This window comes from Pristiophorus japonicus, chromosome 6 (genome assembly GCF_044704955.1).
Source record: "Pristiophorus japonicus isolate sPriJap1 chromosome 6, sPriJap1.hap1, whole genome shotgun sequence".
Taxonomy (NCBI): domain Eukaryota; kingdom Metazoa; phylum Chordata; class Chondrichthyes; family Pristiophoridae; genus Pristiophorus; species Pristiophorus japonicus.
Window position 1 is genome coordinate 178,215,956 of NC_091982.1, and position 27,678 is coordinate 178,243,633.

Here is a 27,678-nt window from a genome sequence, read left to right on the forward strand (position 1 = left end):
GCCCACTCCTGCACCTATTTTCTATGTTTCTATGTTTCTATGAGTGGTTACCGTGTGAGGTGGTGATTCATAGCTTGCTTTGTGCTCAGAGAGGCTTTGGATTGTGCCTAAAACATTTATTCAGTTTCCCCTCCCAAAAAATACAAGAGAACGAAATAAGGAGATTAAATAGATGCGCATTAAAGAATCCTGGTGATTGAAGAGTGGAGGTGTTAGCACGGAAATGAAGTTGAGTGGGAAGCATTCTGTTTACCAAGGCGACGATCACTAACAAGAAAATCATGGCTGCAGGTGTTAAAGCTACGTGTTTTACATTGCGGTTGAGAGATCTTGACAGCCTTGCCCTGGTTAGTGTGACACGCGCTCCTCGCTGCCGAGGCCGCCTCCCCTTGCCTGATTGGCAGCAGGCGCGCATGCTCTGAAGGCCGCAGCGGCTGGGTTGAGCCGACATTTTCCCCTCCCCGTTGTGGCGTGGTGCCAGGAGGCTGCTGATTCCACTTCCAGCAATCAGGCTCTGTTCTGCTCTGCACAAGAGCTGTGCTCGCGGTTCGCACACGGATTAGGATCGTGGGTAAGGGTCGGCGACTTACTTTGACTTTATCGCCGATATTTTTTTGTATTTGGTTATCAAGGCCCCCCCTCCCCGCCTTGGATGTAACGGTTTTCTTTTTTTCCGGTTACGCGAACGAACAGAAATTGCAGAGTTGCTGGAAGTTGTGGGGGAAACTTGTGACGAGGCCGTCCGGTCGGGCGGGGAAGCGCACGGGAATGGAAACCATGCCACTAAATACGCGCTAGAGTTCGGGTGTGTCTCTCTACTTCCCTTTTTTGAAAAATAGAATCTATTTCCCCATGGGATCCTTGTAGAAGCATGCCTTTCCGAGGTCGGGAGAGGAGACTGCAACTATTACACGCGGTTCAAACTATCTAAGTGCTGCATGTAATTTAAGGACAGTTTATGGTAATTTCTCAGCCAAAGGACTATGACTAAAATTTATCATATCAATAGTGAATAAGATTAGATTTAAAGCTCTTTTTTTTCATTGTTCTTTTGCAGACTGGGTGTTGTGCTTGCAAGTCTGACATTTATAACCCATCCCTAATTTCCTTCTAAGCTTGATGCATCTGTGTGGGTGTCCTGGGGCCAATTGAGACAATTGACAATTCCTAAAGTGTGGTGCCCAGAATTGAACATTAAACTCCAGCTGAGGTCTGACCAGTAACTTGATACGTTCTTTTTGTACTCTGCCTCTATTTACAACGCTAAGGAGCCCATATGCTTTTTTTTTTAAACAGCCTTCTCGACTTGTCCTACCACTACCAAAGATTTATGTACATACATTCCAGTTCTCTCTGTTCCTGTACCCCCTTTAAAATTATACCTTTTAGTTTATATTGCTTTTTTTTTTGTTTCCAAATTTATAGAAGAAGTTAAATGACAAGATTTAAACATTTTTGGAACTTTGTATCTGCTTCATGAACAGTGGACAATCCAGGCCATCTAGCTGGTTCCGTCATTCAATTAGACATTGGCTGATCTATTCCTCAACTTGATTTATCCCTCCCCTTTGCTCTATATCTCTTGATACCCTTGTCTAACAAACATCTAGTGATCCCAGTTTTCAAAATTTCAATTGTGGGGGTAAGAGGAAAGAGAGTTCCAGATTTCTACTATATGGATTTGGATAAATTTTTAGAGGACGAGTGAGTCTTAAGAATTGTTTGAGAAGCAGAGCATCAGTGGGATAGGCTAATTGACTTTAGTTTCAGAAGGTAACTCAGAAATAACTGCTGAATAAGTATTTACAATATGAAAACTAATATGGAACTCAATACCCTGGTGGGTTGACTGCACTTAAAATGTTCACCTGGTTAAAATTGGAGAAAGGAAAGAAAGGGAGACAAAAATGTATTGGCATGCACATTTCAGGAATGTCTGGCAGTGTTTAGTTACGTTTTGCATACTTGTCATTGCAGGGTTATTGAAATTTTAAAGCTATACTAATACATCATGCTAATCTACTAGTTCAGGAACCAGAGTTGACAGGCTATATCTTCCTGATACCAGGGAGATGGGAACAGAGAAGCTTTGGGAATTAAATGTTAATTAAGTCAGTTCACTGTTTGAAATATTTGCCTGTTTTATCATTACAGTCAGGTCCATGGAGAGTAAAATCAAAAAGAGTTTGGTGTTCTGCTCCCCAGTGGCTCCTGAGAAGACATTTGGAAAACCTTTTCTTTCACAATTACATGGCAATGTGTATTTGTTCCACATCATGACATTCTTAAGATGGGGTGACTTCAGTGAGCCTGGTTCCATGCATCAGTTTGCTTGCATTTTTACACTGCCTCACTGTATACTGAATTGGCTCAATGCATTTAGCGGGTGAGGAGGCAGTGATTGGGTACCAAATTGCAATGTCTCACAAGGACCTTGTATATATGTTTCCATTAGTTGACCCAGATGCAAAACATATGGATAACTCTAAAAAGGAACAAAAAGTGAAAGTAACTATTAGATGGAAGCAATGAAGGAGGGATAGGAGCATTGGAATCATATGCATGAACAGCATGGAAGATAATGCTTTCCACTACTGGGGTTTTCCTTGTGCTATGTCTGGGTCTGTTGTAGACTAATTGATAGAGATTGGTTACATTGGTCAACAACTCCATTATCATTGTCATGTGACTGCCAGGATGGTAGAAGGTGAACTGGATGGACTGTGGAAATCTTCAGGGTTGAACCATTTCTAAAACCCATTTGTATACTTTATAGTGCTTGCAATGTGGATGTTAAGTATCCTGACCAGATTTTTCAACCTTTTGTACATTTTTGCATTCATCATTCCTTTTTTTGTAGCCATAGTTTTAAACTTTAAATTGTTTGCGTTTATTCCATGTTGCCAGCAAGTTTCATTGTTCATCTGCTGCACTTCTTTCCCTGCAGCTTTTGGTTATTGCATTCACAGTAATGTAGTCCCAAAAGTACTCAATTTTTTCCCTTTTATTTTTCCCTTTTTAACTGTTTGTCTAGCCCTCATGCTTTTACATAGGTCAGTTGTGGGCTTTGTGTAACTAGCAATAGTCCTTACATATACTTGGCAACTCTGCTAAGGCCAGCAGCTGGGAAGAATTTGTTTTTTAAAGGTGGTATTAGCGTAGCACATAACCCAATTTAGAAACAGCTTTAGTTCTCTTCTTGTCCCTGAAAGTCTACCTGCTGAAAAGGAGGAGGAACAATACAGCAAATATTCCTTATAATAATCCACACTTCTCATTGTGATTCAAGTTACTGAGGTGCTGTCCATCTATGATCTCTCTCATCCCCTGGTTATTGCACATTGAGATTTAAAATCCCCCACTGTTTCGGTTGCACACCATTTAAACCATGTCGCAGTCCAGTATCATTTCCAAAAATGAGTTCTATCTTTTTACCCATGATGAATTTCCTGATTTACTCCTGGGAAACCAAAGTCTCCCAAACAATTGTCTCATCATATGTTTCTTTATTCTAGGGAAACATTTCAGGTCTTTTCTTTTTTCTTCACCTGTAAAGGATCCCATTAGTTATTTTCCACCTTAATGCTATTTATGTTGATCACAATGCTTCTACTTTATCTGTGCATAATCCCAATTTGTCTGTTCACACAAAAAGCCACATCCCTCTTTCCTCCTGCCCCTCTCCCCAGTTCATCCTTTCTAAACCTGCAGAACAATTTATATCACTAAATTCTTTCCCCAGTCGAATATTTGTATGATGGTTTTCGATCTCCCAAAGCCTTCAGTTTAAGTTTCTGATCCTTGTATTTAAATCCTTTCATAGCCTTGCCCCTCCCTATCTCTGTAACCTTCAACATCCCTAACACCTTATGAAAATTCTCGCCTCTTTTGCACCCCCACATTGGATGTACCTTCAGCCTGCTGGGCAATAAGCTCTGGAATTCTATCTCAACCTCCACATCCCGCTACACCTTTTTTTTATATATAAACAGATCCTCCTCAAACCTACCTCTTTGGCCAAGCATTTAGTCACCCCTCCGAATATCTCCTTTTGGCTCGACATTAATTTTTGTCATTACGCATTTGAGAAGTGTGTTGGGACATTTTTCTACTGTAAAGGAACTATATAAATGATCTGGTAATACTTGGGTTCAACAGTGAAGCTCAGGACAAATTGGGTGCACTTCCAAGGTGTTTGTATTGACTTATTTTTGTTTTCAGGGAACATTAATGCGAGTCATTTCACAATTAACATGCGAGGGTTGTAATTAGATTAAACCAGTTTTGAGTTTTAAAGTTTTCCTTTGTGTACTTTTTTTAATGTGCTCACGTCTGACCCTCATTTGGAAAATATTCTCTTCCATCAGGGAACAATAAGGACCCATACCTCTTTGTATTTAAGTATGTCGATGTTTGGTACAGTGCAAATTGTACTTTCCACAAGTACGCAAAGTCAATCCACAGTTCTAAATTGGAACATTTGTTTGGCTACTATGGGAGCAATAAAGTAGGGGTAAGAAAACTATATTGACTGATATATAGGGTGATAATCTCAGTTGTGAGTCTGCTAGTAATTTTTCTGTGCATTAGCTGCACGAGACCTGCCTCTGAGGTGGGTCCAGTTTATATCCGTGTTTATTTTGAAACTAGTTGTTCCAAACAGTTTACAGTAGCAAACATAGAAAATAGGTACAGGAGTAGGCCATTCGGCCCTTTGAGCCTGCACCATCATGGCTGACCATTCCCTCAGTACCTCTTTCCTGCTTTCTCTCCATACCCTTTGATCCCTTTAGCCGTAAGGGCCATATCTAACTCCCTCTTGAATATAGCCAATGAACTGGCATCAACAACTCTCTGCGGCAGGGAATTCCACAGATTAACCACTCTGAGTGAAGTTTCTCCTCATCTCAGTCCTAAATGGCCTACCCCTTATCCTAAAACTGTGTCCCCTGGTTCTGGACTTCCCCCAACATCGGGAACATCCTTCCCGCATCTAACCTGTCCAGTCCAGTCCTGTCAGCATCTTAAACGTTTGAGATTCCCCCCTCATCCTTCTAAACTCTAATGTATAAAGGCCCAGTTGTTCCAGTCTCTCCTCCTATGTCAGTCCAGCCATCCCTGGAATCAGTCTGGTGAACCTTCGCTGCACTCCCTCAACAGCAAGAACATCCTTCCTCAGATTAGGAGGCCAAAACTGAACACAATCTTCCAGGTGCGGTCTCACCAAGGCCCTGTACAACTGCAGTAAGATCTCCCTGCTCCTATACTCAAATCCCCTAGCTATGAAGGCCAACATACCATTTGCTGCCTTCACTGCCTGCTGTACCTGTATGCCAACTTTCAATGACTGATGAACCATGACACCCAGGTCTTGTTGCACCTCCCCTTTTCCTAATCTGCCATTCAGAAATATTCTGCCTTCATGTTTTTGCCCCCAAACTGGATAACCTCACATTTATCCACATTATACTGCATCTGCCATGTATTTGCCCACTCACCTAACCTGTCCAAGTCACCCTGCGGCCTCTTAGCGTCCTCCTCACGGCTCACACCGCCACCCAGTTTAGTGTCATCTGCAAACTTGGAGATATTACACTCAATTCCTTCATCTAAATCATTAATGTATATTGTAAAGAACTGGGGTCCCAGCACTGAGCCCTGCGGCACTCTGCTAGCCTGCCATTCTGAAAAGGACCCGTTTATCCCGACTCTCTGCTTCCTGTCTGCCAACCAGTTCTCTATCCACGTCAGAACATTACCCGTAATACCATGCGCTTTGATTTTGCACACCAATCTCTTGTGCGGGACCTTGTCAAAAGCCTTTTGAAAGTCCAAATGCACCACATCCACTGGTTCTCCCTTGTCCACTCTGCTAGTTACATTCTCAAAAAATTCCAGAAGATTCGTCAAGCATGATTTCCCTTTCATAAATCCATGCTGACTTGGACCGATCCTGTCACTGCTTTCCAAATGTGCTGCTATTTCATCCTTAATGATTGATTCCAAAATTTTTTCCCACTACTGATATCAGGTTAACCGGTCTATAATTACCTGTTTTCTCTCTCCCTCCTTTTTTTTTTTAAAGTGTTGTTACATTAGCTACCCTCCAGTCCATGGGAACTGTCCCAGAGTCGATAGACTGTTGGAAAATGATCACCAATGCATCCACTATTTCTAGGGCCACTTCCTTAAGTACTTTGGGATGCAGACTATCAAGCCCCGGGGATTTATTGACCTTCAATCCTATCAATTTCCCGAACACAATTTCCTGTCTAATAAGGATATCCTTCAGTTCCTCCTTCTCACTAGACGCTCGGTCCCCTAGTACATCCGGAAGGTTATTGCTTCTGTCTTCACGAAGGAAGACACAAAAGTATTTGTTCAATTGGTCTGCCATTTCTTTGTTCCCCCATTATAAATTCACCTGAATCTGACTGCAAGGGACCTACGTTTGTCTTCACTAATCTTTTTCTCTTCACATATGTCTATAGAAGCTTTTGCAGTCAGTTTTTATGTTCCCGGCAAGCTTCCTCTCGTACTCTCTTTCCCCCTCTTAATTAAACCCTTAGTCCTTCTCCGCTGAATTCTAAATTTCTCCCAGTCCTCAGGTTTGCTACTTTTTCTGGCCAATTTTATATACCTCTTCCTTGGATTTAACACTATCCTTAATTTCCCTTGTTAGCCACGGTTGAGCCACCTTCCCCGTTTTACTTTTAACTCCAGACAGGGATGTACAATTGTTGAAGTTCATCCATGTGATCTTTAAATGTTTGCCATTGCCTATCCACTGTCAACCCTTTAAGTATCAGATGTGATTTACAGTTGAAACTGGCTACAATCAAGACTTTTGCTGGTGTGTTCACTAGGCTTCCCTGGTTGCAAAAACACTAGACAATCTTTCATTTAGACAGAGCAAGTGCAATATCTGTTTCAGAAGTTTGGTTTCATGAATTATGAATTACCAGTCCGAGCACTCTGCATTAAGGAAATGTCCATTGCTTTCAGTGATCAATCTGTGGGAGCAGCATTGCATTGAAGGCACACTGGGATTTGTAACACCCTTTTCTCATTACATCAACTTGCTGTTGCTGAAATCAGTGCGTCATGACTGGGCTCATTAGTCAGCTATCCATGTCGCCACTGATTTTAATCCAGAGCCAAGGAATCCTGAACCACGGCCGCCTAATTTTTTTGTTTTGTTTTGATGAAAAAGAGCACAATCCCCAAAATGGTTAAAGATTGTGAAATTCTATATGATAAAATGGAATTTGACTTATTTGGTCACTCTAATCAGTGGCCCTGCCCTTTATTTGTTTTTGTAGTATTTTGTAAAGCTTTTCATTAAACCATGCTCCATTCTACCGAATTTTTTTTTTTATAGCTGCTTAGTTTTGTTGCTCTGCCTGTAACCATTTGTGCCATTTATGCATGGTGGAATTTAACCAGTGCATTTGTAGAGCTATCTTGCTCGTGTGGCAGACCATACATGTTGGACATGGATGGTTTTCTCTGCTTCTGTGCACTCTGGGTACTGCCATTGTGGTACAGTTACTGTTGTGCTTGAAGGTGCAACATTGTCCATCATGAGTGTTGCATCCAATAGGTGATAACTGGGGACTCTCTCAAATAGAGTAGAAAACTTTGTAAATAAGTACTCTCCAGCCAGAGAGATGTGTTCTGTGCATGCAGAGATCTGTACACCGACTCCAACTATTGGATGAATTTTAATGTTGAGTCAATGGGACATTAGAATCATAGAATCTTGTAGCACGGAATTAGGCCATTCGGCCTGTTGTGCCGGGTCTTTGAAAGAGCTGTCCAATTTAGTCCCACATCCCAGCTTTTTCCCATAACCCTGCAAATGAGTCCTCTTCAAGTACATGTCTAATTGCCTTTCAAAAGTTCCTGTGGTATCTGCTTCATCACTTTCAGGTACAGGTAGAACGTCCCAGGTAGAATGTCCCGAAACCGGAAACCTCGGGGCTAAGGCCATTCTGGTTTTTGTTTTTTTCTGGATTTCGGAGAAGAAATCTGACGTCTCTAATCTGGAAATCCCTTGGTCGCTTCTCGGGTATTTCCAGATTTCGGAGAAGAAATCAGACATCCAGAATCCGGAAACCCTCGGGCCTAGTTTTGGATACAACCCAGAGTGATTGAGGGGAGTACGTGAGTCAAGTGGGCATCTACTCGGGTCGCACGTAGGTTCGGTCGGCTCGGCTCAAGTCTCACGTGGGTCGAGGAATGGGGCATTCTGAAAGGCTCAGGAGTAGGTTTGTATTTGCGCTGTTTATCTATTTAAAAAAAAAATTAAAATGTCCAGTTTTCGGAACAGATTTCCAGATTCCGGGTGCCGACTCCTGCGATCTGCCCAATGTCCGGTTTTCGGACAATTATGGTTTTTAGAATTCCAGATCTTAACCCTCATTTCTCTACTTTTTTGCCCGTTATTTTAAATCTATGACTTCTGGTTGCTGACCCATTTGCCAGAGATGTTTTCTTCCCTGCTTGCTCTATTAAATGTCCTCATAATTTTGAATACTTCCTATTGGGTCTCTGCTCTAAGGAGAACAATCCCAGCTCCTCCAATCTCCACAAAACTGAAGTCCCTCATCCCTGGTATCATCCTGGCGAAACCTCCTCTGTACCCTCTCCAAGGCCTTGACATCCTTCCCAAAGTGTGGTGTCCAGAATTGTACGCAATTTTCCAGCTAAGGCCTAACCAGTGATTTTGTAAAGGTTTAGCATGACTTACTTGTTTTTGTATTCAATGCCCCTATTTATAATGCCAAGTATCCAGTCTGCTTTCTTAACCTTAACCGCCTTATCAACTTGCTTTGCCCCCATCAAAGATTTGTGAATATGCATCTCCAGGTCCCTTTGCTCTTGCACCTGCCTCAAAATAGTACAATTTGGATCAAACTGCCTCTCAATGTTCCCCTCAAAATGCATCACTTTACACTTAGCCACATTAAATTGCATCTGTCATGTGTTTGCCCATTTCACCAGTCTTATGTCCTCCCGAAGTCTGCTGCTATCCTGCTCACTACTCTGTTGCCAAGTTTTGTAGCTTCTGCAAACTTCAAAATTGTACTCCCTATACCAAAGTCCAAGTCATTTATAAATGACCAAAGCAATGGTCCTAGAAACACAAATTTAAAATGTCTATTCATTACACTGGTTGGAGAGTTTGAAGTTAAGTTGGGGTGGGGGGAAGGGGGGGGGGAGGCGTGGCGAAGATAGATATAGGTATAATGAAGGTGTTGATTTCTTTGAACAGGACTAGAAAATTAGCATTTTTGTTTAAAATGTTTTCAAGAGACAAAAGGAAAAACGCAGATGTGTAGTACAGTATGAGGATTAAGACCGAAGGTGAGGAATAAATCAATTCTTGTGCATTACATGCCACCAAATGGTGGAGATGTGATTTCGAGGGAGGGAGCGATCTGATGAGCTCTGAAAGAACAATGGACAAGGGGTACTAATTGGTGATCTGAACTATCTGAAGATTAGGATAAAGCTAGTGGATGTGATCCAAGTGGGGAAACACTTCAGAGTGTATCCATACTGCTGCTTGGATAATGGTTGTGGTCTAACCAGGAAAAAAGCACTGCCTGATTTAGTTCTGGGAACTGGATTGGGGCAAATAACTGAGTAGGAGAACTATTTCAAAACCTTGATCAGACTATAACCTGAATCCAATTTATGGGGGCAGAAAACTAGAAAAAAATAGTATTTTTCCAATCCAGCATCCTTATCTGACTAAGTTCAATGAAATTATAAAAGATTGGGCATAAAAGTTAGTAAACCAGATCACTGATCAGCAGTGGGGACTATTCAAACATGAGGTGGTTAGAGTACCAAATTGATGTATTCCCATAAGGTGGAAAGATGGTTTTGGGGGAGGGGTGGTGGGAGAATCAAAGAACAAAGTTCTGTGGATAGAGATATTAAAAATAAACAAACTTTAGAGGGAGGCACATGGCTAAATACGGGCCAAACAATGCACAAGGATGAAAGTATGGTGACAATATTTTGCCCCAGTTTTTACAATCTATGGTAGCAGTTTTCATGACCTGACATCCCAAAGTGCTTTGCAGCCAATAATTACCTTTTGAAGTGTAAATCACTACTTTTGTAGACCGATGTAGTGGCCAATTTGCGCACCGTAAGATCCCACAAGCAGCAGTGAGATGACTGGCCAGTTAATCTGTTTCAGTAGTGTTGCTTGAGAGGAACGTTGGTTAGGAGAGCAGGAGAACGTTCTGCTTTTCAAAAACTATGAAGTGGGATTTGAAATCAATCTTTTGACTAAAGCCAGAGTACTACCACAGAGCCAAGCTGACGATTGCTGCATACCCTTTATCCAATGAGTCACTTGTACTAATTTGTTAAATTTAGTGCATTTAACAAATGTACGCTGTCAGGACTTGATTCACCCATACATTTCTTAATGCTTACTTATTTTCGTCTTGAGCGGCCCTTATACTAAGATCATGCCCTCTAGTTCTAGTCTCCCATCTCAATGAAAATGTCCTCTCTGCATCCACCTTGTCAAGCCCTCCTCATAATCTTATACGTTTCGATAAGATCACCTCTCATTCTTCTGAATTCCAATGAATAGAGGCTCAACCTTTCCTCGTAAGTCAACCCTGGAATCAACCTAGTGAAGCTTCTCTGAACTGCCTCAAAAGCAAGTATATCCTTTTGTAAATATGGAAACCAAAACTGCACGCAGTATTCCAGGTGTGGCCTCACCAATACCTTGTATAGCTGCAGCAAGACTTTCCTGCTTTTATACTCCATCCCCTTTGCAATAAAAGCCAAGATGCCATTGGCCTTCCTGATCACTTGCTGTACCTGCATACTATCCTTTTTATATTTCATGCACAAGTACCCCCTGGTTCTGCTGTACTGTGGCACTTTGCAATCTTTCTCTATTTAAATAATAACTTTGATTTTTTTCTGCCAAAGTGCATGACCTCACACTTTCCAACATTATACTCCATTTGCCAAATTTTTGCCCACTCACTTAGCCTGTCTATGTCCTTTTGCAGATTTTTTGTGTCCTCTTCACACATTGCCTTTCCTCCCATCTTTGTATCGTAGCAAACTTGGCTACGTTACTCAGTCCCTTCTTCCAAGTTAATATAGATTATAAATGGGTCCCAGCACTGATCCCTGTGGCACCCCACTAGTTACTGGTTGCCAACCAGAGAATGAACCATTTATCCCAACTCTCCATGTTTGACCTGAAACCACAAGACTTCATGGCGTTGGAGTCAATGTTGAGGACTTGCAGGCCACTCCCACTTGACTATACACTACTGTGTCCCCACTCCTGATGAGACTGGACATACCTCGGGATGGTGGATGAGTCTGGGACATGGGCTGATACTGTGTTTTTGTTTGTTTTTTTCTGCTTAATGTTCAAAATAAAATTGTCATTGCATTGCAGCTTTGTTGCTATTTTGTGTCTGTGTTGTGGTGTAGCCAGACAATGAAAACTGCAGTCTGACTGTTTCCATAACACTCACTCAGCAATTCAAGTTGTTCTGTAATGGTTATTGACTGTTTTTGGTACTTTCCCTTTAGAGTCACTGTAAAACCTAAAGTTTCACATTCAGTTGTAAATGCAAAAAGCATTTCTGTTTTTGCAAATAATCCATGTATTTCTCTGCAGTGCAAATCATTGAATGAATATGAGTAAATCCAAACGGGCTGGAAATACGATATTTCAGTTCTTGCATATAGTTATGAACTTGAGTTTGCTAAACAGTTGTGCAGTAAATGAAAAACAGCAGGAGGTCATGTTCTTGGAGGTGTGAACACATTGCAGGCATTTTTAGTTTAAATTACTTTGACATTGACTGCAATTTTTAAACTTGACCGAAGCTGATTTTATAATATTTGGCCTAGCTCCTATAGCCTCAGTGTCTCTCAGCTGGTAGGCTGACAAGCCTAAAACTTCTGAATTGTGTTAGCCAGGAAGTCTGGTTTTTGGCACTTGCTACTGTTCTAATTAAGCCAAACAAAAGCATTAAGCAGGTGACCATGTAATCCAGGCATGCCACTTCAATTCTGCCATCATTGCTCTCATTAGTTGCGGCGAATGAGGGTACGGGGCCTAGAAGAACAGAGTGCCCAAGGGCAGCACGGGCCAGCCCACACTGCGATATGTGTGCGCACTAGGTCCATGCATCAGAGCAGGTCTCCAGTTGTCCTAGTTAACTCTTGCCACTGGATAAAGGCCTTGCTCTGTCAAGGTGGTGGCTGATGTGCAACGATCACCACACGTTAAAACAATCCACGCACGGGCATCTTCCACCCCCTCAACTGGAGTTCAGGACTGGAACATCGGGTTCTTCATTGAAACATCTGTGAACCCGTGGAAGCAAGTCATCCTTGTTCGAGGGACCGCCTATGATGATGATGATATTGCATACTACATCATCATCATAGGCGGTCCCTCATATCGAGGATAACTTGCTTCCACACCAAAAAGGGATGAGTTCACAGATGTTTCAATGAAGGACTTGATATTCCAGGTCCTGAACTACATCCTGATAGTGACCAATTGTCACAGCCATTATTCACAGGTTTCCCCTTTGCTGTAGAGTAACAGGAAAACTGGTACAGGTTGAACCTCTCTTCTCTGGCATCCTTGGGACCTGGCCTTTGCTGGATATGGGATTTTGTCAGATGAGGGGAGGTCACATTAAATTGGATGGTACAGGTACTCGGCAAGGAGATATCGGGGCTGGCTGGCTTGGGGCTGGGAGTGCAGCCGAGAGATCATGGGGAAGCGGGCAGTGAATCGCAGGGTCAGGCCAGCAATTGTGTGAGTCGGCAGCGAGGAAGGACTTCAGTTTGTTAATGTTGGAGCGGCTGGGAATGGTGCTGGATAAGGGAGTCCCGGATAAGGGAGGTTCAATCTGTAGCATGATTTACAAGTAAAGTGTGAGTGTGCTGCTCGCCCAAGACCTTTTTGAAAGGACCCTAGACCGTGTTATAAAATAAGCTTGGAATCAGCTCTTCCTTGATATCTTGCATGGAGTAGGGGGCAGGAGTGATGGGAGAAAGAAGTACTTCCAGGGTGAAGTGAGTGGTCCTGGTTGGGAGAGTAACCAAAATAATTTTTCACCTTTTCTAACTAGATTCTGGAAATCTCCTTCGATGGAACCAATGGGGGGAAAAAAAAAACATATTAATTGAATTCCTGTTTGTGGGCGATTGCTGGTGTACATTTGTTTGCATAAGTAATTGTACTACATTTTGAAGTTGCTGTGATATGACATGGTAGAAATGCAAATACAGTCTGCTCTTAAACTGAAGGCAGTGGATAAAGAGACTTAGGGTTTCAAATATATACATTTCTTGAAAATGAATGCAAATAGATAGTCAATTTTTGAAAATAAGTCTAATGGGACCTTGGGTTTTATAAATGGAGGACTATACAAAAGAAAAGAGGTAACCATAAGCTGGGGGGGTCTCATACAGGGTCGGGGTAAGGGTAAACGGTATTGATATGTTACGTAGTAGCAAGAGCGGAGTGAAGCTGTGAGGGCTCAGGTGCATATTATTCTCTACTCCAAGATGCCCTTTTTCTACAGATGCATTCTACACACATCAGGGGCAAAAAAAAGGGAAAGAGCACCAGCTACGCAAGGAGCAAAAGAAACGAGAAGTAGCTAAACTGCTTAAACTAGATAACTTTTTCCAACTTAGAAACACTCAAGATCATGAAGATGAAGGCCAAGGTAACTCTGCAGTCAACTTCAACAACGAAACCACTAGTGGCACCAGACCCAAAGTTGGAGCTCCAAGTCCAAAAAGCTGAAGCTGAAAACCAGCTGGCACTTACTGAGCTGAAAGAGGTGCAACTAACGAATGACATTGGGCTGTGGGGAGACAATATCCCAGAAGACATGCAGTGTCGTTGGTTTGCAAAAGGTAGTAAGGACTGCCGAAACTCGGACTTCCAAAACTCTAGTGTGATTCATGCCAAGGAAGGATGTTGCAGATACGGCTCGAAGTCCTTCTTTACACGTGTATACCCATTGAGGGGGACGTGTGGAGAGAACGTGGCTCTGTTATTCACCTTCAAATGGTAGACTATACTGCTTTGCTTGCAAGGTCACAGCACGAACAAGTAGCCACTTTACTCATGGGTTTAATGACTAAGCATGGAGATGAGAGGATTTCATCTCAAACAGCCACCAGCATGGAGAAGCCATGGTAGTAATATGCACTAGCCAGCAAGCACTGGTTGTGTGGATGGTCATATTGTCTTCCAGTTTGAAAATGAATGGCAATACTGACGCAAGGTGCTAGTGCGGGCTGTCTGATAACATTTCTCTGAACGAGGTCTTTCATTGTGAGGCAGAGACAATCATTGGGTCTCCAAGTAATGGTAATTATCTAGGTGTGTCGGAGGTTCTTGCAAACTACGATGAAATTCTTGCTGAACACATCAAGTGATTCGCCAACAAAGGCAAGGAGCATACTCCACGTCTTCCAACACTTGTGAAGAACTGATTAGTCTGATGGGTAGCATATACTTGAGACGATTATCCAGGAATTGAAACCATTGAAGTTCTATTCAATATCTGTTGATTCAACGCCAGATGTCATTTGTTGTCCGCTATGTTCTAGCGACTTGTCCCGAGGAAAGGTTCCTAAAGTTCTTACCGATAATTGGTCATACTGGACAAGAAATAGCAGAAATAATACTGGCCTTTCTGGATGAGAACGGGATCGACATACAAAGTTGTTGCAGACTATCTTATGATAATGCTTCAAATATGAGTGGAAATATATTGATGTCCAAACTATCAGCAAAGAGCAATGTCCATATGCGATGTTTATACCATGTGCAGTGCACTCACTCAACCCTGGTGGGGGAAGACCGTGCCGAATGCAGCCCATTGATCGTCAGATTTTTTGACTGTACAAATACACTTTTCTCAGCATCGACTTATCGCTGGCGACTGCTTTATGAAAAACTAAAGCCTTTAGGGCTGTCTGTTGTCAAACAGCTTTCTGCTACTCGATGGTCAGCAAGGTATCAACCCTACTCAAAGATTACATAGAAACATAGTTACACTCCCATATGCAAAGTGTTGAATCCCTGGCAACTGACGTGGAGCAGAAAGTTGAATGCCAAAATGAAGCTCAGTTGATCCTTGGCAAACTGGATTCAGCTATTCTCATTTGTTATTTGGAACACAGCCTTGAAGCATTTTCACCTGACCAATCTCTCACTTCAAGAGCCTGGCTTTAATCTGAATGTCATGGTGTCCTTACTCGAGTCCCTTGTCGATTTTGTCAAGACCCAACAGACACAGTTTGAGGACTTTGAAGGGGTTAAACTGTATGGCCACAATGAGTACAATTCAGCTCCGAGGCATGTCTAGGTACGCAACTGCCTCTATGACGATGGAGATGCTGAAAACACTGCTGTCACCCAAGGAGAAATTCAAAACTGAAGTGTTCCTTGTCATCATTGATCAACTAATCAGTATCTTGAAACGCCGCCTTGAAGCATACAAGGAGATCAACTAAGTTTGTTTCCTGTCCAAACTAGCTGCTCTCTTGACTTATGAGATCAAGCAAGCTACAGCAAATCTTGCCTGCTCCTATCCCAAAGACCTGGAACCTATGATTGAAAGTGAATTTATCTAGTTTTCTAGCTTGGTGGCATCCTCAAGAGCTTCAAACCTCAATTTGTGTCAAATAAACTCAGTCAGCAGAGCTGAGAATGTACTAATTCCTCCATTCACACGCCCTCATCCAAATCATTTCTAACATTGAAATAGCTCTTCAGATATATCTGTTATCAAATATCAGTGGTGAGCAGTCCTTCTCGAAACTAAAACGCATCAAGGATGATGTCAGGAACCAAATGGGACAAGGTCGACTTAATAGTCTTTCAATCATGAGCATCGAGAGCAAAGTATTGAGAGGACTTGACTTCTCGAATCATTAACGAGTTTAGCCACCAAAAATCTTGGAAAAGACCAATGTACTGTTATACTTGTCGTTGTCTCTGGACAAAATGGAATGCAAATGATAAATGATCTTTCAAAAAAATTGTGCTGGCTTGTTCTAAATTATCATTGTTGATTTTGTTTCAAAATGTAAGGATTTGTTTTAATTAAAGTGGTGGTGTTTACTGTTTATACAGGGTTTCATCAAGGTATTGGTTTCATTGTTTGGAAACATACTATGAAGACACTCATTTAATATTTTATCAATGAGAACACAACCTGAGATGTAGACTTGACCTGGCCCTGATCTGATGCATACTCTGTATAGTGCCCTGTGACTTAGCTCACTAATGCAATTTACTGCAGGATGTGAATGGGAGTAGGGGCTCATGGCCCGGGTACTGCCCAGGGCCTGAGGTACCCTTAATCCATCCCTGTGTACAGGGCATTTGTTAGGCCACACTGAAGAGTTCTGTGTGCAGTTTTTGTGCTGTATTATAAAAAGTCCATGAAAGCCATAAAGAGCGTACTGTGAAGATTTACATAGAATATACGGCACAGAGAAACTGGCCATTCAACACAACCAGTCCATGCTGGAGTTTTTGCTCCACTCGAGCCTTGTCTAAATCTATTGGCATAATCCTCTGTTCCCTTCTCCCTCAAGCTTGTCCAGCCTCCCCTTAAATGCATCAATAGTATTCGCTTCAATCACTCGTTGTGGTAGTGAGTTCCACTTTCTCACCACTCTTTGGGTAAAGAAGTTTCTTCTGAATTCCCTATTGGATTTCTTGGTGACTATCTTGTATTGATGGCCTCTAGTTATGCTCTATCTATCCACTCTGTGAAACCTTTCATAATTTTAAAGACCTCTATTAGTCACCCCTCAGCCTTTTTCAAGAGAAAATAGACCCAGCCTGTTCATCCTTTCCTGATATGTATACCCTTGCATTTCTGGTATCATCCTTGTAGATCTTCTCTGCACTTTCTCCAGTGTCTCTATATCCTTTTTATAATATGGCGACCGCAATACTCTGTGGTCTAACCAAGGTTCTATACATGTTTAGCATAACTTGGCTACTTTTCAATTCTATCCCTCTAGAAATAAACCTTAGTGCTTGGTTTGCTTTTTTTATAATCTTGCTAATCTGTGGCTCAACTTTGTGATTGGTGTATTTGTACTCCGAGATCCCTTTGTTCCTCTACCTCATCTAGACTTTCACCTTCGAAGTTATTTGACCTCCCTTTTCTTCCTACCAAAATTTACTACCTCACATTTATCTGGGTTGAACTTCATTTGCCAATTATTTGCCCATTCTGTAAGTTTATTAATGTCCTCCTGTAATTTGTTGCAGTCCTCCTCAGTACTGACTATCCTCCCCCACCCTCCCCTCCCAAATTTGGTGTCGTCTGCAAATTTAGAAATTGTGTTTTTGATTCCCAAGTCTAAATCGTTAATATAAATTGTGAATGACAGTGGTCCCAGCACTGATCCTTGTGGAACACCACTACCCACCTGCTGCCACTATGAATCCCTACTCCCTACTCCCTACTCCCTACTCCCTACTCCCTACTCCCTACTCCCTACTCCCTACTCCCTACTCCCTACTCCCTACTCCCTACTCCCGTAGCGATCCATTCTGCTACTTGTCCCCTAACTCTGCATTCTCTGACCTTATTCATTAGTCTATTATGGGGTACTTTACCGAAGGCCTTTTGAAAATCTAGATAAATTACATCTACTGCAATACCATTGCCTACTCTCTGTTACCTCTTCAAAAAATTCAAAAAGGTTGGTCAAGCAAGATTTTCCTTTTTGAAATCCATACTGACATTCATTGTTATACTTGTCGTTTCGAGATGTTCTTCTATTCTCTCCTTTAGTAGGGATTCCATTATTTTTACTACTACCGATGTTAACGATTTAGACTTTGGAATCAAAAACACAATTTCTAAATTTGCGGATGATACCAAGTTGGGGTTTGCGGTGGGGGGGAAGAGAGAAGAAATAGTCAGGAGGACGGCAACAAATTACAGGAGGACATTAATAAACTTACAGAATGGGCAAATAATTGGCAAATGTTCAACCCAAATAAATGAGAGAGTACATTTTGGTAGGAAGAATAGGGAGGTCACTTATTGCTTTGAAGGTGCGAGTCTAGGTGGGTTAGAGGAACAAATAATTCCCTGGATGTATTTAATTCCCTGGACATGTTCTATCCCCCTTTAATATAGGTATGATGTTAGCTATCTGCCAGTCCTCTGACGCTACACCTTTTTCCAACAAATTAGTAAATGTATTGTAATGCCTCTGCTATCTCTTCCCTAGATTGTTTTAAAATACGTGGATGCAATCCATCCGGACCAGGGGTTTTATCCTGAGTTTGATTAGTTTATTTAATATATCCCCTTTTTTATATTTTAAATGCACTTCATCTCATCAGCCAATCAGCCAATGTCATGTCCACCTGTTCTATCTCTCTGGTAAATACCAAAGTAAAATAATGATTTAAGATTTCTGCTATCTCCCTATTGTTGTGATATTGTTCTGTCTATCACTTGTTGGGGCCTCTCGGAACTGTTCTTGGATTGAGAGTTAATCATTTAGGTAGACTTGTAATGAGGCCAAGGGTGTCCAGACTACACCCCATAGTCCGTTAGTGGACTATGAACTTTAGCTATCCAGATTGGAAAGCTACACAAGTCTAAAATAGTTCAACATCTCGCCTCGCTGATTTCATTAAGTTGACAGTGGTGAGCCTATAATGCACGCATGAACTACATTTTGCTTATGGAGGCACATACTGGGGACAGTAGCAGCTCGAATAAAGGCAGAGGGAGGCTAAAGGGATGACTCTAACTCTCTTTGTCCGCAAAGGGATACCACAGAACAAGCGAAGGGTGTATATTATTTTTTATCTTGGCTTCCTATTACAGGGCAGCTGTTGCTTCTGCTGATCTCCAAACAACAAATTGTATTTGCATAGGGAATTCTACATTAAAGGCACTAACATGCTTCAGGGGTATAATCACAAATTAAAATGAGATGCGGAGCCAAATGAGAGTAGGAGGTATGACCAAAGGTTTGATCAAGGGAGGGTTGTAAGAAGGTTCTTCAAGGGGGTGGTGTGAAACAAGAGAGGCAGAGGAGTTTAGGGAGGCAATTCCAGGAGGGCATTGGAGTCCTTATAAGGATATAAGTTTGTGGTTGGGGCTGAAGATGTTGACTGGTGGTCCTCTTATCTAGCTGGAGGAAATTGCAGCTCATCGCAGAGTGGTTGTCAGGGCAGTCTGAAAGCTTGAGGGGGAGGAGGAGAGAGGCTGAGAGCTTTGAGCTACTTTTGGCTTTGTGACAATAACCTACCTTCAAATGGAATGGATATTCGTTGCCTCCCCGAGAAATGTATGCTGATTTTTCTATTGCTCAATTAAGCTATAATTTAAAAAGTAAAATTAGGTATTTTTGAAAGGTAAAACTGAAATTGTCCATCTTTATCCGGTCCAAATCATTTCTTTTGGTGAATGAGTATGGCTTTAGTTGCATATAAACAAGTATTCATGCAGGAGATATTTTCAAAAACTGAAACCTGGTCCATTTATATATTGTGGATTAAACTTTACATAATTTTTTCTTCTTTTGTGATACAGAATTTTTAAGTTTGTAGTTGTATCTGAAGCACTTTGTCTAAAATGAATTATTGTTTACTTGACAGGTTCTATGATGTGCTGGAATGATTCAGAAGCAAAATAGCATGATTAAAAGCTGCACCAAAATGAAGACTGTTGACATGGACTCTGTTCTTTGATTTTTCACATGGCCTCGTTTTTTGTTCCTGGGAATGAAGGAACTGGGGTGCAGCATCTACTACTGTAATAGCTCAAGGAACAGCAGAGGATGATTCCCTGGTTTACATAACTCCATTTACATCCAGGTTTACGTATTGGATAGAATTCTACAACAGTTAGTCTGTTTGGTTGTATCAGCTATGCAAGACGTCACCAAGGTCTCAGGAAGCTAAGTACAAAAACATCCTAAATTCCTCATGTCAAATAAAAACTAAAATTGCAAGATGACTACTGTATACCGAAGAGGAAGAAAACGTCAGTTTCTACAGTTAGTTTTTACTTGTTTTTTCTTCTCCCTTATCCTAATTTATTGGGAGCAGCTGGATGCAAATGTCGTTAGTCATGTGAAGTCTTATTCATACAGGTATCTCATCAATAGGTATAGTTTTTTGAATGATAGCCTGACTCTAAACAAGGAGATAGCAGCTAGCCTTCCCAGTTACCAGTACTTGATAAAACATGAAAACAAATGCCAAGATCAGGACGTGTTGCTCCTTCTGTTTGTGAAGTCATCTCCTGAAAACCGTCCTCGGCGGGATGCTATTCGTCAGACGTGGGGCAATGAACACTTTATAAATTCAGAGTTAAAGACCACTGTAAAAGTGATTTTTGTTTTGGGAGTACATAAAGATCCCTCCCAAAGAGACCTTGTACAGGATAGGTTACTGATGGAAGATCAGCAGCATTCTGACCTTATCCAGCAGGATTTCTATGATGACTTTCACAACCTTACATTGAAACTAATCTTCCAATTCACGTGGGCAAATGCTTTCTGCCAAAATGCTAAATTCGTCATGTCCTCTGATGATGATGTTTTTGTACACACACCAAATCTAGTAAACTACCTGCGACAGCTGGATAAAGGGTTAAGTAATTTCTGGATAGGTCGAGTGCACAGAGGTGCACCCCCTATAAGAAACAAAGAAAGCAAGTACTATGTTTCCTACGAAATGTATCAGTGGCCTGCTTATCCAGATTATACAGCCGGTGCTGCTTATGTTGTGTCTCAGGATGTGGCAGTGAAAGTCTATGAGGCCTTATTGACCCTAAACAGCAGCCTTTATATAGATGATGTTTTTATGGGTATATGTGCCAAAAAGATGGGAGTATCACCACAACAACATATATATTTTGCTGGTGAAGGAAAGACCCCTTATCATCCTTGTATTTATAGCCAAATGATGACCTCTCACGGCCATGTGAAAGATATCCGCCATTTGTGGAGGGAGGCTACCCATGCAAAAGTGACTTCTCTTTCCTCTGGATTTTGGGGACAACTTTATTGTCGACTGATTAAAGTGTTTCTTCTCTGCAAACCATACTACGTAGACACATATCCTTGTATTGCTGCATTTTCCTAGTACAGTAATCACAGAAAAAACAGCACTGAGTTTATTTTTTTCTTTTGGCGGGGCAATAGAGACACCAAAAGAAGCAGTTGTAATTCAGAACAAATTGACCTGTAACCGCTCTTGCCAGTGTTTTTTTGCCTATAAAATTATTAAATTATTAAATTATTTTTTCAAAATTAAGTACAAGGCACTGAGTATCAACAGTTTTTACAAATTGGCAAACAAAAGGATTAAAGACTGGTGAATAATGGGGACTTGTACCAGTCACTGCTGGTATATTTTTGTAGGAGCTAAGTCTGCAAAGATCTCGTTGGGGAAAATGATGAGCAATGAACAAATGTAGGGAGATTTAATGGCATCATCTGGCCATCCCTGATTGTTCTGCCATGAAGCATTTCACCAACTAGCCTATAAATTCTAAATTGTACACCATACCTTTTTATTAATGTAATGAGCAGCATTTAATACCGCTGCCTAACTGCACAAAACTTGGTTAGAATAAAGCTAGGCTTACTCAGGTTACATTTTGTGCCGAATAACAATTTGCTGATCAATAACTATTGCATTAACTTGATATTTGCATCCTGGATATTTCAAGCAACTGTCTTTTTCATTCATGACCACAAAATGTAATTTTTGTTTGGGTGAGCTAAAATTTATATGAAATTAAAATTCCACTGCACTTTTAAGCCCGTTGATACTTTACAAATTTAATATCCAGTAAATGGTGTTCCTCCTAAAATTAAAACCCATTACATTTTCCATGAAATGTATGGACTTCATTGGTAAAATCACAATATTGTGGCCTGTATACGTGACTAAATCTGGATCTTTATTTTTTTTTTAATTTCTGAAAAGATAAATTGGTTGAATGGCATGTACAAACTGGTTACATGGTATGTTCAGAATAGTTGGATTCATTGAGGGATATTGGGACATCGTGTGCGCCATGCTGTTCTAAATGTTGTATTGTACATATTCTGCTTTGATATCTGCATGCAGTAAAATGATTGCTAAATATTTCTGAAATGTACATAGGTTTTTATTTTTTTCCATAGTTTGCAAATTTGAGCCAAAGGTGTTAGCAAAGAGCAAATGGCATTTGGAAAAGTTTCAGTTTGCTTTCTGATTAAAACAGAGCTATTTCTGTGAAGAAATTAAAGGGGGAAGAGAAATGTACTGCAATCTCCAAGTTTCGTTTTCTCATTTTGCCATCATATTTTCTCCATTTAAAAGCTGAGTAATCTGGGTCACTAACTTCTTCTTGACTGCCATCAATGCTAAATTACAATCGCTCATGGCAGAAGGGTTGCAATTTGAAGTGCAGCAAGTTTTTTTGTACCTTTTTTAAAAAAATGAGCGTTTCCCCATTCCAAGTAATGAACATACTAGAGATGTGAATTTGTAAACACTCCTATTAGGCATGAAAGCTTTTGAACTAGCTTGTTGCCTTGCCTCTGACAGTTTACAGGATATATTGAGATTTTGTGTCTCAAAACTCTTTGCATTATGGAAAAACTCACCAATTTTTTGTGCACAAATTTTCTACTAATGCATGTCTTGCACTGGTAGATGAAGGTTGCCTGCTAGCAATCTGATTAAAAACCAATGCCTCTTTAAAGTTCAAACATAAAGTATTCATAGTAAATTAAGTTTGCTGGTATGTTGATGCCAAAATATAATTGTCAAATGTTTATTGATTTTATTAGAAAGTGTTTCTTTATGTACAATCTGTGCTTCTAAAACTCTAGTATAGAAAATGTCTGGCATCCCAATATGCTATGAATACACTTGCTACTCATTTACTTATTTTTGCTTATTAATCCTAAACCACCACCAAGCTTGTTGCACTTCCTAAGTTATTTTGTTAGTTCTTCAGGTAGCTCTAATTAATGAGACCTGCAAAATTTCTCTCAGCATGCAACTAGTCCCAGTCATTGAGTAAACCCATTCTGCTTTGCAAACCATTCTCCTCCTATTGTTAACTACACCATTTTGCCTTTAATTTGAATGAGAGGAAGTTCTGTATGGTTGAGGGGAGTGGCAAATGTTTTTTGGGAACTATAATCAACATGGCAATATAAACACTGGTGCTCCACACTTAATTCCCTACCGGCATAACTATCGTCCTCCAGGTTTAAAAAGTTGAATCTGAGTGCAGAGGCACTGCACTAACCAGTGCAAATTCCTAGTTTTTCTTGTGCCCTCCACATGACCACCACCCCACCAAGACTTTTAATTTTTCTTGACTATCTTGACCATCTGTCTAACTGAGAATTTTAATGATTTAAATGGTCTTTGCATTCTGTTAGATTAGAAGTCACACCGTGCACTACCTTCTCTCTTTTTTCCCCTGCACATGTAATTGAGTTTTAAAACTGAAGTTGATTCTCTGTCCTGCACTCATTAAATTAACATTTGAAATGAACCAAGCACTTCTGCTTTAACCAATCATTCAAGTTTTGTAAGCCTTCAGTGTGTTTCCGATTGACATTTATGGTAAAATTCAATGACCCTGGAAAGTAGCAAATGTTACCATGCCTTTCAATAGCTCTTTATCCTGGGGCCTGTAGAGATTTTCTGCAAACTAAATCAAATTCTATGGCACAAGCATGGATTTTGCAACATCTATGGGGTTTGAAGCCATCTTGATGTAATGAAAATACTTTTTTTTTAAAGTGCTAAATTGACTTGCCTTTTTAAACTATACTGTGATTGGGCGATGTAGCCCAAGAACTGCTTTGCTGCACTCCATGTCTCAATGCCTGGTTGTCTGATTTGCCCACATGAAGTTAGGTGACATGTAACTAGTTATCTGGTGTCCTGTGTCTGAGTGACATAGTCTTCTAATGCCCCATTGATGTGCAATTTGTTAACTCTGCATGTATTTCACACTTGGATTGATTTTCTGCAAAGCCAGTTTATATAAGCTCTTATCACAGCCTTTATTTTGATTCCAGGAGACCAGCTTCTTTATATTTACAATGCTGAATCTGGCTGCTTGCAGCAGCAGACTCGTACAAAAAGAAACTGGTTCTGCAGGTTTCCTGTGTGGATAAAAGCAGGATTCAGCAGTGTACATACTTGGAGCTGGCTCCTAAGATTCAAAACAAGGCCACAATAAAAAGTAGTTTAAGGGGCTGAGATCTGTTGTGCTAAATCCATACATTTTTGCTTGCAGACGAATTTTGCAATATATGAAAATGAAGATTAGGAGATTGGTATCCAGTGACACTATTTAGATTCGGAGCATTTATTAATGGGGGCCCAATGCAATACAAAAGGGGAAAAGCTAGGCAAGGGAAAGGAGAGCATTTCTGCAGTGTTTTCTGTTGCGCAGTAGTAAGGATCCTGTCTAAATGATATAGATAATTGTATCACATTTTGAATGTAAATGCTCAGCTGTACAAACAGCACTAAATGGGGACCATGTTTGAGTTAGTGTGATGGTATGACACCAGGATTTTGTGGTTTTAAATGCATTTAGGAATTTAAATATATCTTCACACTTGTGAAAGCGAGTGTAAAGGTTTACTTGAAACATGGATGTGATTTTTCTTTCCTCTGGCAGCTTGGATGGGGAGTGAAAGGGAAATTTCACCACCTGTTTAAAGCAAACGTAGAACTAAAATCTCTTTCCCTAAAATTTGCCACGTTGTACCATTGCCGTCTACATTGTTCGCAATGGGTTTGCCCATACGATCTGACAAGTTAAAAGTTTTTTATATATTCCTATTAAACAACCCTGCGTTACTGTTTTTAAACATTCTAATGCAATTTTATAGGTTTTCTTGACTCTTTGGTTTTGGTCCATTTGTTGTATGTATCACCTAGAGAACAGTTGAAATTGTGAAGTTTTTTTTGGTGTGCTTGTTTTTTTTTAAAAAAGTAAAGCAATTGCACAAATGGCTTGTAGTAATTGCTATTCTCCTTCGTCAACAAGTGATTTAGTAAATCTAGATTTGTTTTTAAGGAAATAATGCATCATTTTGTTAGATTAATTCAAACTAAAATCTGCTTGATCCATTACAATTAAATATCCTTTTTTTAATGGATTAATTGATTTACTTATGATTTTAGGGGACTAAGTGGAGCAGGGGATTACAATACAGCCTCTTCACTGTTCGTGAAATGAGTTTGGGCACACTTTACCCAGTTATCACATAGTGATTCACTCCAATAAAATTGCCATTATTTCTATACAAATTGGCATTTTCACTCTGGACACACAATTAGATGGTGCAAGATGTCAAAAATATGCATTGGTGCAATAAGGGGTGCACTTTCAATTTTTGAGTTGGACAGGGACTTTTGCTATGCATCTGAGCTTTGCTTTATCATACCTGCTTACTGAATACTTAATGTTGCCAGAAGAGGGAAATTTGCCATGCAAAATAATTCTCACCTGATTTTTTTTTTAAACTGGTATAAAATAAATTGGACCTGGTATTTTCAAAAATGCCAGGTCTATTAATTTGGTGGATAATGTATTGGGAAAAGTATGTAGGTTGGATAATGTTTTAGATCATAAATATCTAGCCCATACTTGACAACATAGTACAATCTCTCTTCAAATGTTGGATTGGATAAGGCAGATTGTAACTTTTCTCCCATGTTGTATTTACAAGTGGAAATTTTGTTTCTGTTTGTGCTGTTAGGATAGTGGGGGACAGGACACCATGTAAAAGCATTTCTCTGGTTTCTCACCCAAGAAGCGCCCATGGGTAATTTAAAATGGAAACATATCAGCCAACCTCAAACATTAAAATAAAATCTCTCCAATCCTTGTAGATTCAGATTATCTGTTCAGTTTTTAAGTGAAGAAATCTGGGACAAGAACTATTTAAATTTAACAAGTGACAATTTTAGCACTCCCTAAAATATTCCTTTTTTAAAAAAAAAATAAACTATTGATTGTATTTTCCTAAAAAAAAAACTTGCATTTTATTACCTTATTTAATGGCTGTACATTAAATCCCTTTAAGATATGTTGCTAGTAAAGGAATATATTTTATCCACACAGTAGCAGTTTAGCACTAACTGGGGAGGGGTAGAGGGCTGCACGTAACATGGGACGATTGATTAAACCCCTCGATTCAGTATTTGTGACCTACCTCGCCCAAGCTTTTTCATGGATAACTCTGACCCTTCAGCTCAACAAATTTGAGTTTTTTGAAGCCAAAGTAGTTTTTACAGTAGCACAAAAGTGGTCTGAAATGCAGTGGCACTATTTCATGGTTTGTCTAGCTGTGTTGTTTGAAATGTGTACTTTACCACCTACAGAATTTTTTATGACATTGTAAACCTACTTCTGGATGATGTATTTAAACTGAAATGAAAGGGTTTGCTGTTTTTGTTATATACTTGTGTTGCAAGTCTAATGCTAGTTTTGCACCTGTTTAAATTTTCTAGCTCATCTAGAAAATATATTTTTGTATGTTGACATTTCAGTGTGTTTTCTGGATATTTTGTTTGTCCGAAAAAAAAATAAAGTTGTATAAAATCACACTTGTCTTTCCAGATATCTTCAACTTTTGATCCAAGCTCTGCATGAAGTAATTTTATGAACATTTTTGATTATTATGATTTTTCACAAGTAATGTATATCCTATTTGATTATCCATAGCATTGATTTTTTTTAAACTTTCCAATCTGTCCACATGAGAGGCCTTTGCAATCTCCTTGCTGCAGCTCCTTTTATATATTACTGTGGGCAGAAGCCTGGTCTAGTTCTGTATATTGCAATTAATAATTTGGAGTCTGAAATGAGCTGTTTGTCCCAGCATACTATAATGCTGTGGCTTGAGTGGTAGAGTCTTTGTGTTTTTGATGCTACATAGCAAGTTCTTGATCTCATCTAGAACACTAGCAGTTTAGTGCTTTTCCACAGGCGATAAACTGGAATTTTTAAAAATCGGGCAATTTCACTGCTGTTTTACACATTTACAATGCAAAACTACCTAGTGTTGCATAGCTCAAAATACACTGGACACACAGTTTAGAATAAAATTTATAATTGTAGTGCTGGGTGTTTCATTGCAGTTTAGTGGACATTGTGTTAACATTTTTAAATTACTTTTACAAAAACTCTTTATATATAGAGGGGGAAACATGTTGCATGAGTGAAATGATGGAAAGCTGACTAGGTTTGAAGGCATGGATAAGAAGGAAGACTTCGGGGAGCAGGGCCAAGATAGCTGAAGGCTTTGCCATCATTGGGAAAGCTGACAGAGAACAAAGTTAGATGAAGGATATGGACAAGGGTATAGGCTGGAGGAATTGTTCTGATACGATGAGGACTTTGAATCCAATGCATTGGCAAATAAGGAACCAGTGGTTAGATAGAGGTGGTTGTCATTGTCATACGTGTGGAAACTGATCCTAAAGAGCAATGTAAACAAAGAAAGGGTACAATTTTGTGGTACTTGGTGACTGCAGGAGGGGTAATCATTGCTAGCCATGGATGGACCAGATAAGAGCAGACCACCATAGGTGGA

General features: G+C 40.2%; 2 protein-coding genes across 2 annotated transcripts in view; one reads left to right on the forward strand and one right to left on the reverse strand.

Moving 5' to 3' along the window:
• The window catches only part of LOC139265891 (guanine nucleotide exchange factor DBS-like), a 429,407-nt gene that overhangs the window by 187,205 nt on the left and 214,524 nt on the right, over positions 1-27,678 (reverse strand). The gene's annotated exons all lie outside the window — the stretch shown is intronic.
• On the forward strand, positions 474-26,618 carry b3gnt5a (UDP-GlcNAc:betaGal beta-1,3-N-acetylglucosaminyltransferase 5a). Its single transcript, XM_070883438.1, has 2 exons — positions 474-571; positions 19,697-26,618. The coding sequence occupies exon 2, from the start codon at positions 20,054-20,056 to the stop codon at positions 21,188-21,190; it is 1,137 nt and encodes a 378-aa protein (XP_070739539.1). The 5' UTR covers positions 474-571; positions 19,697-20,053; the 3' UTR covers positions 21,191-26,618.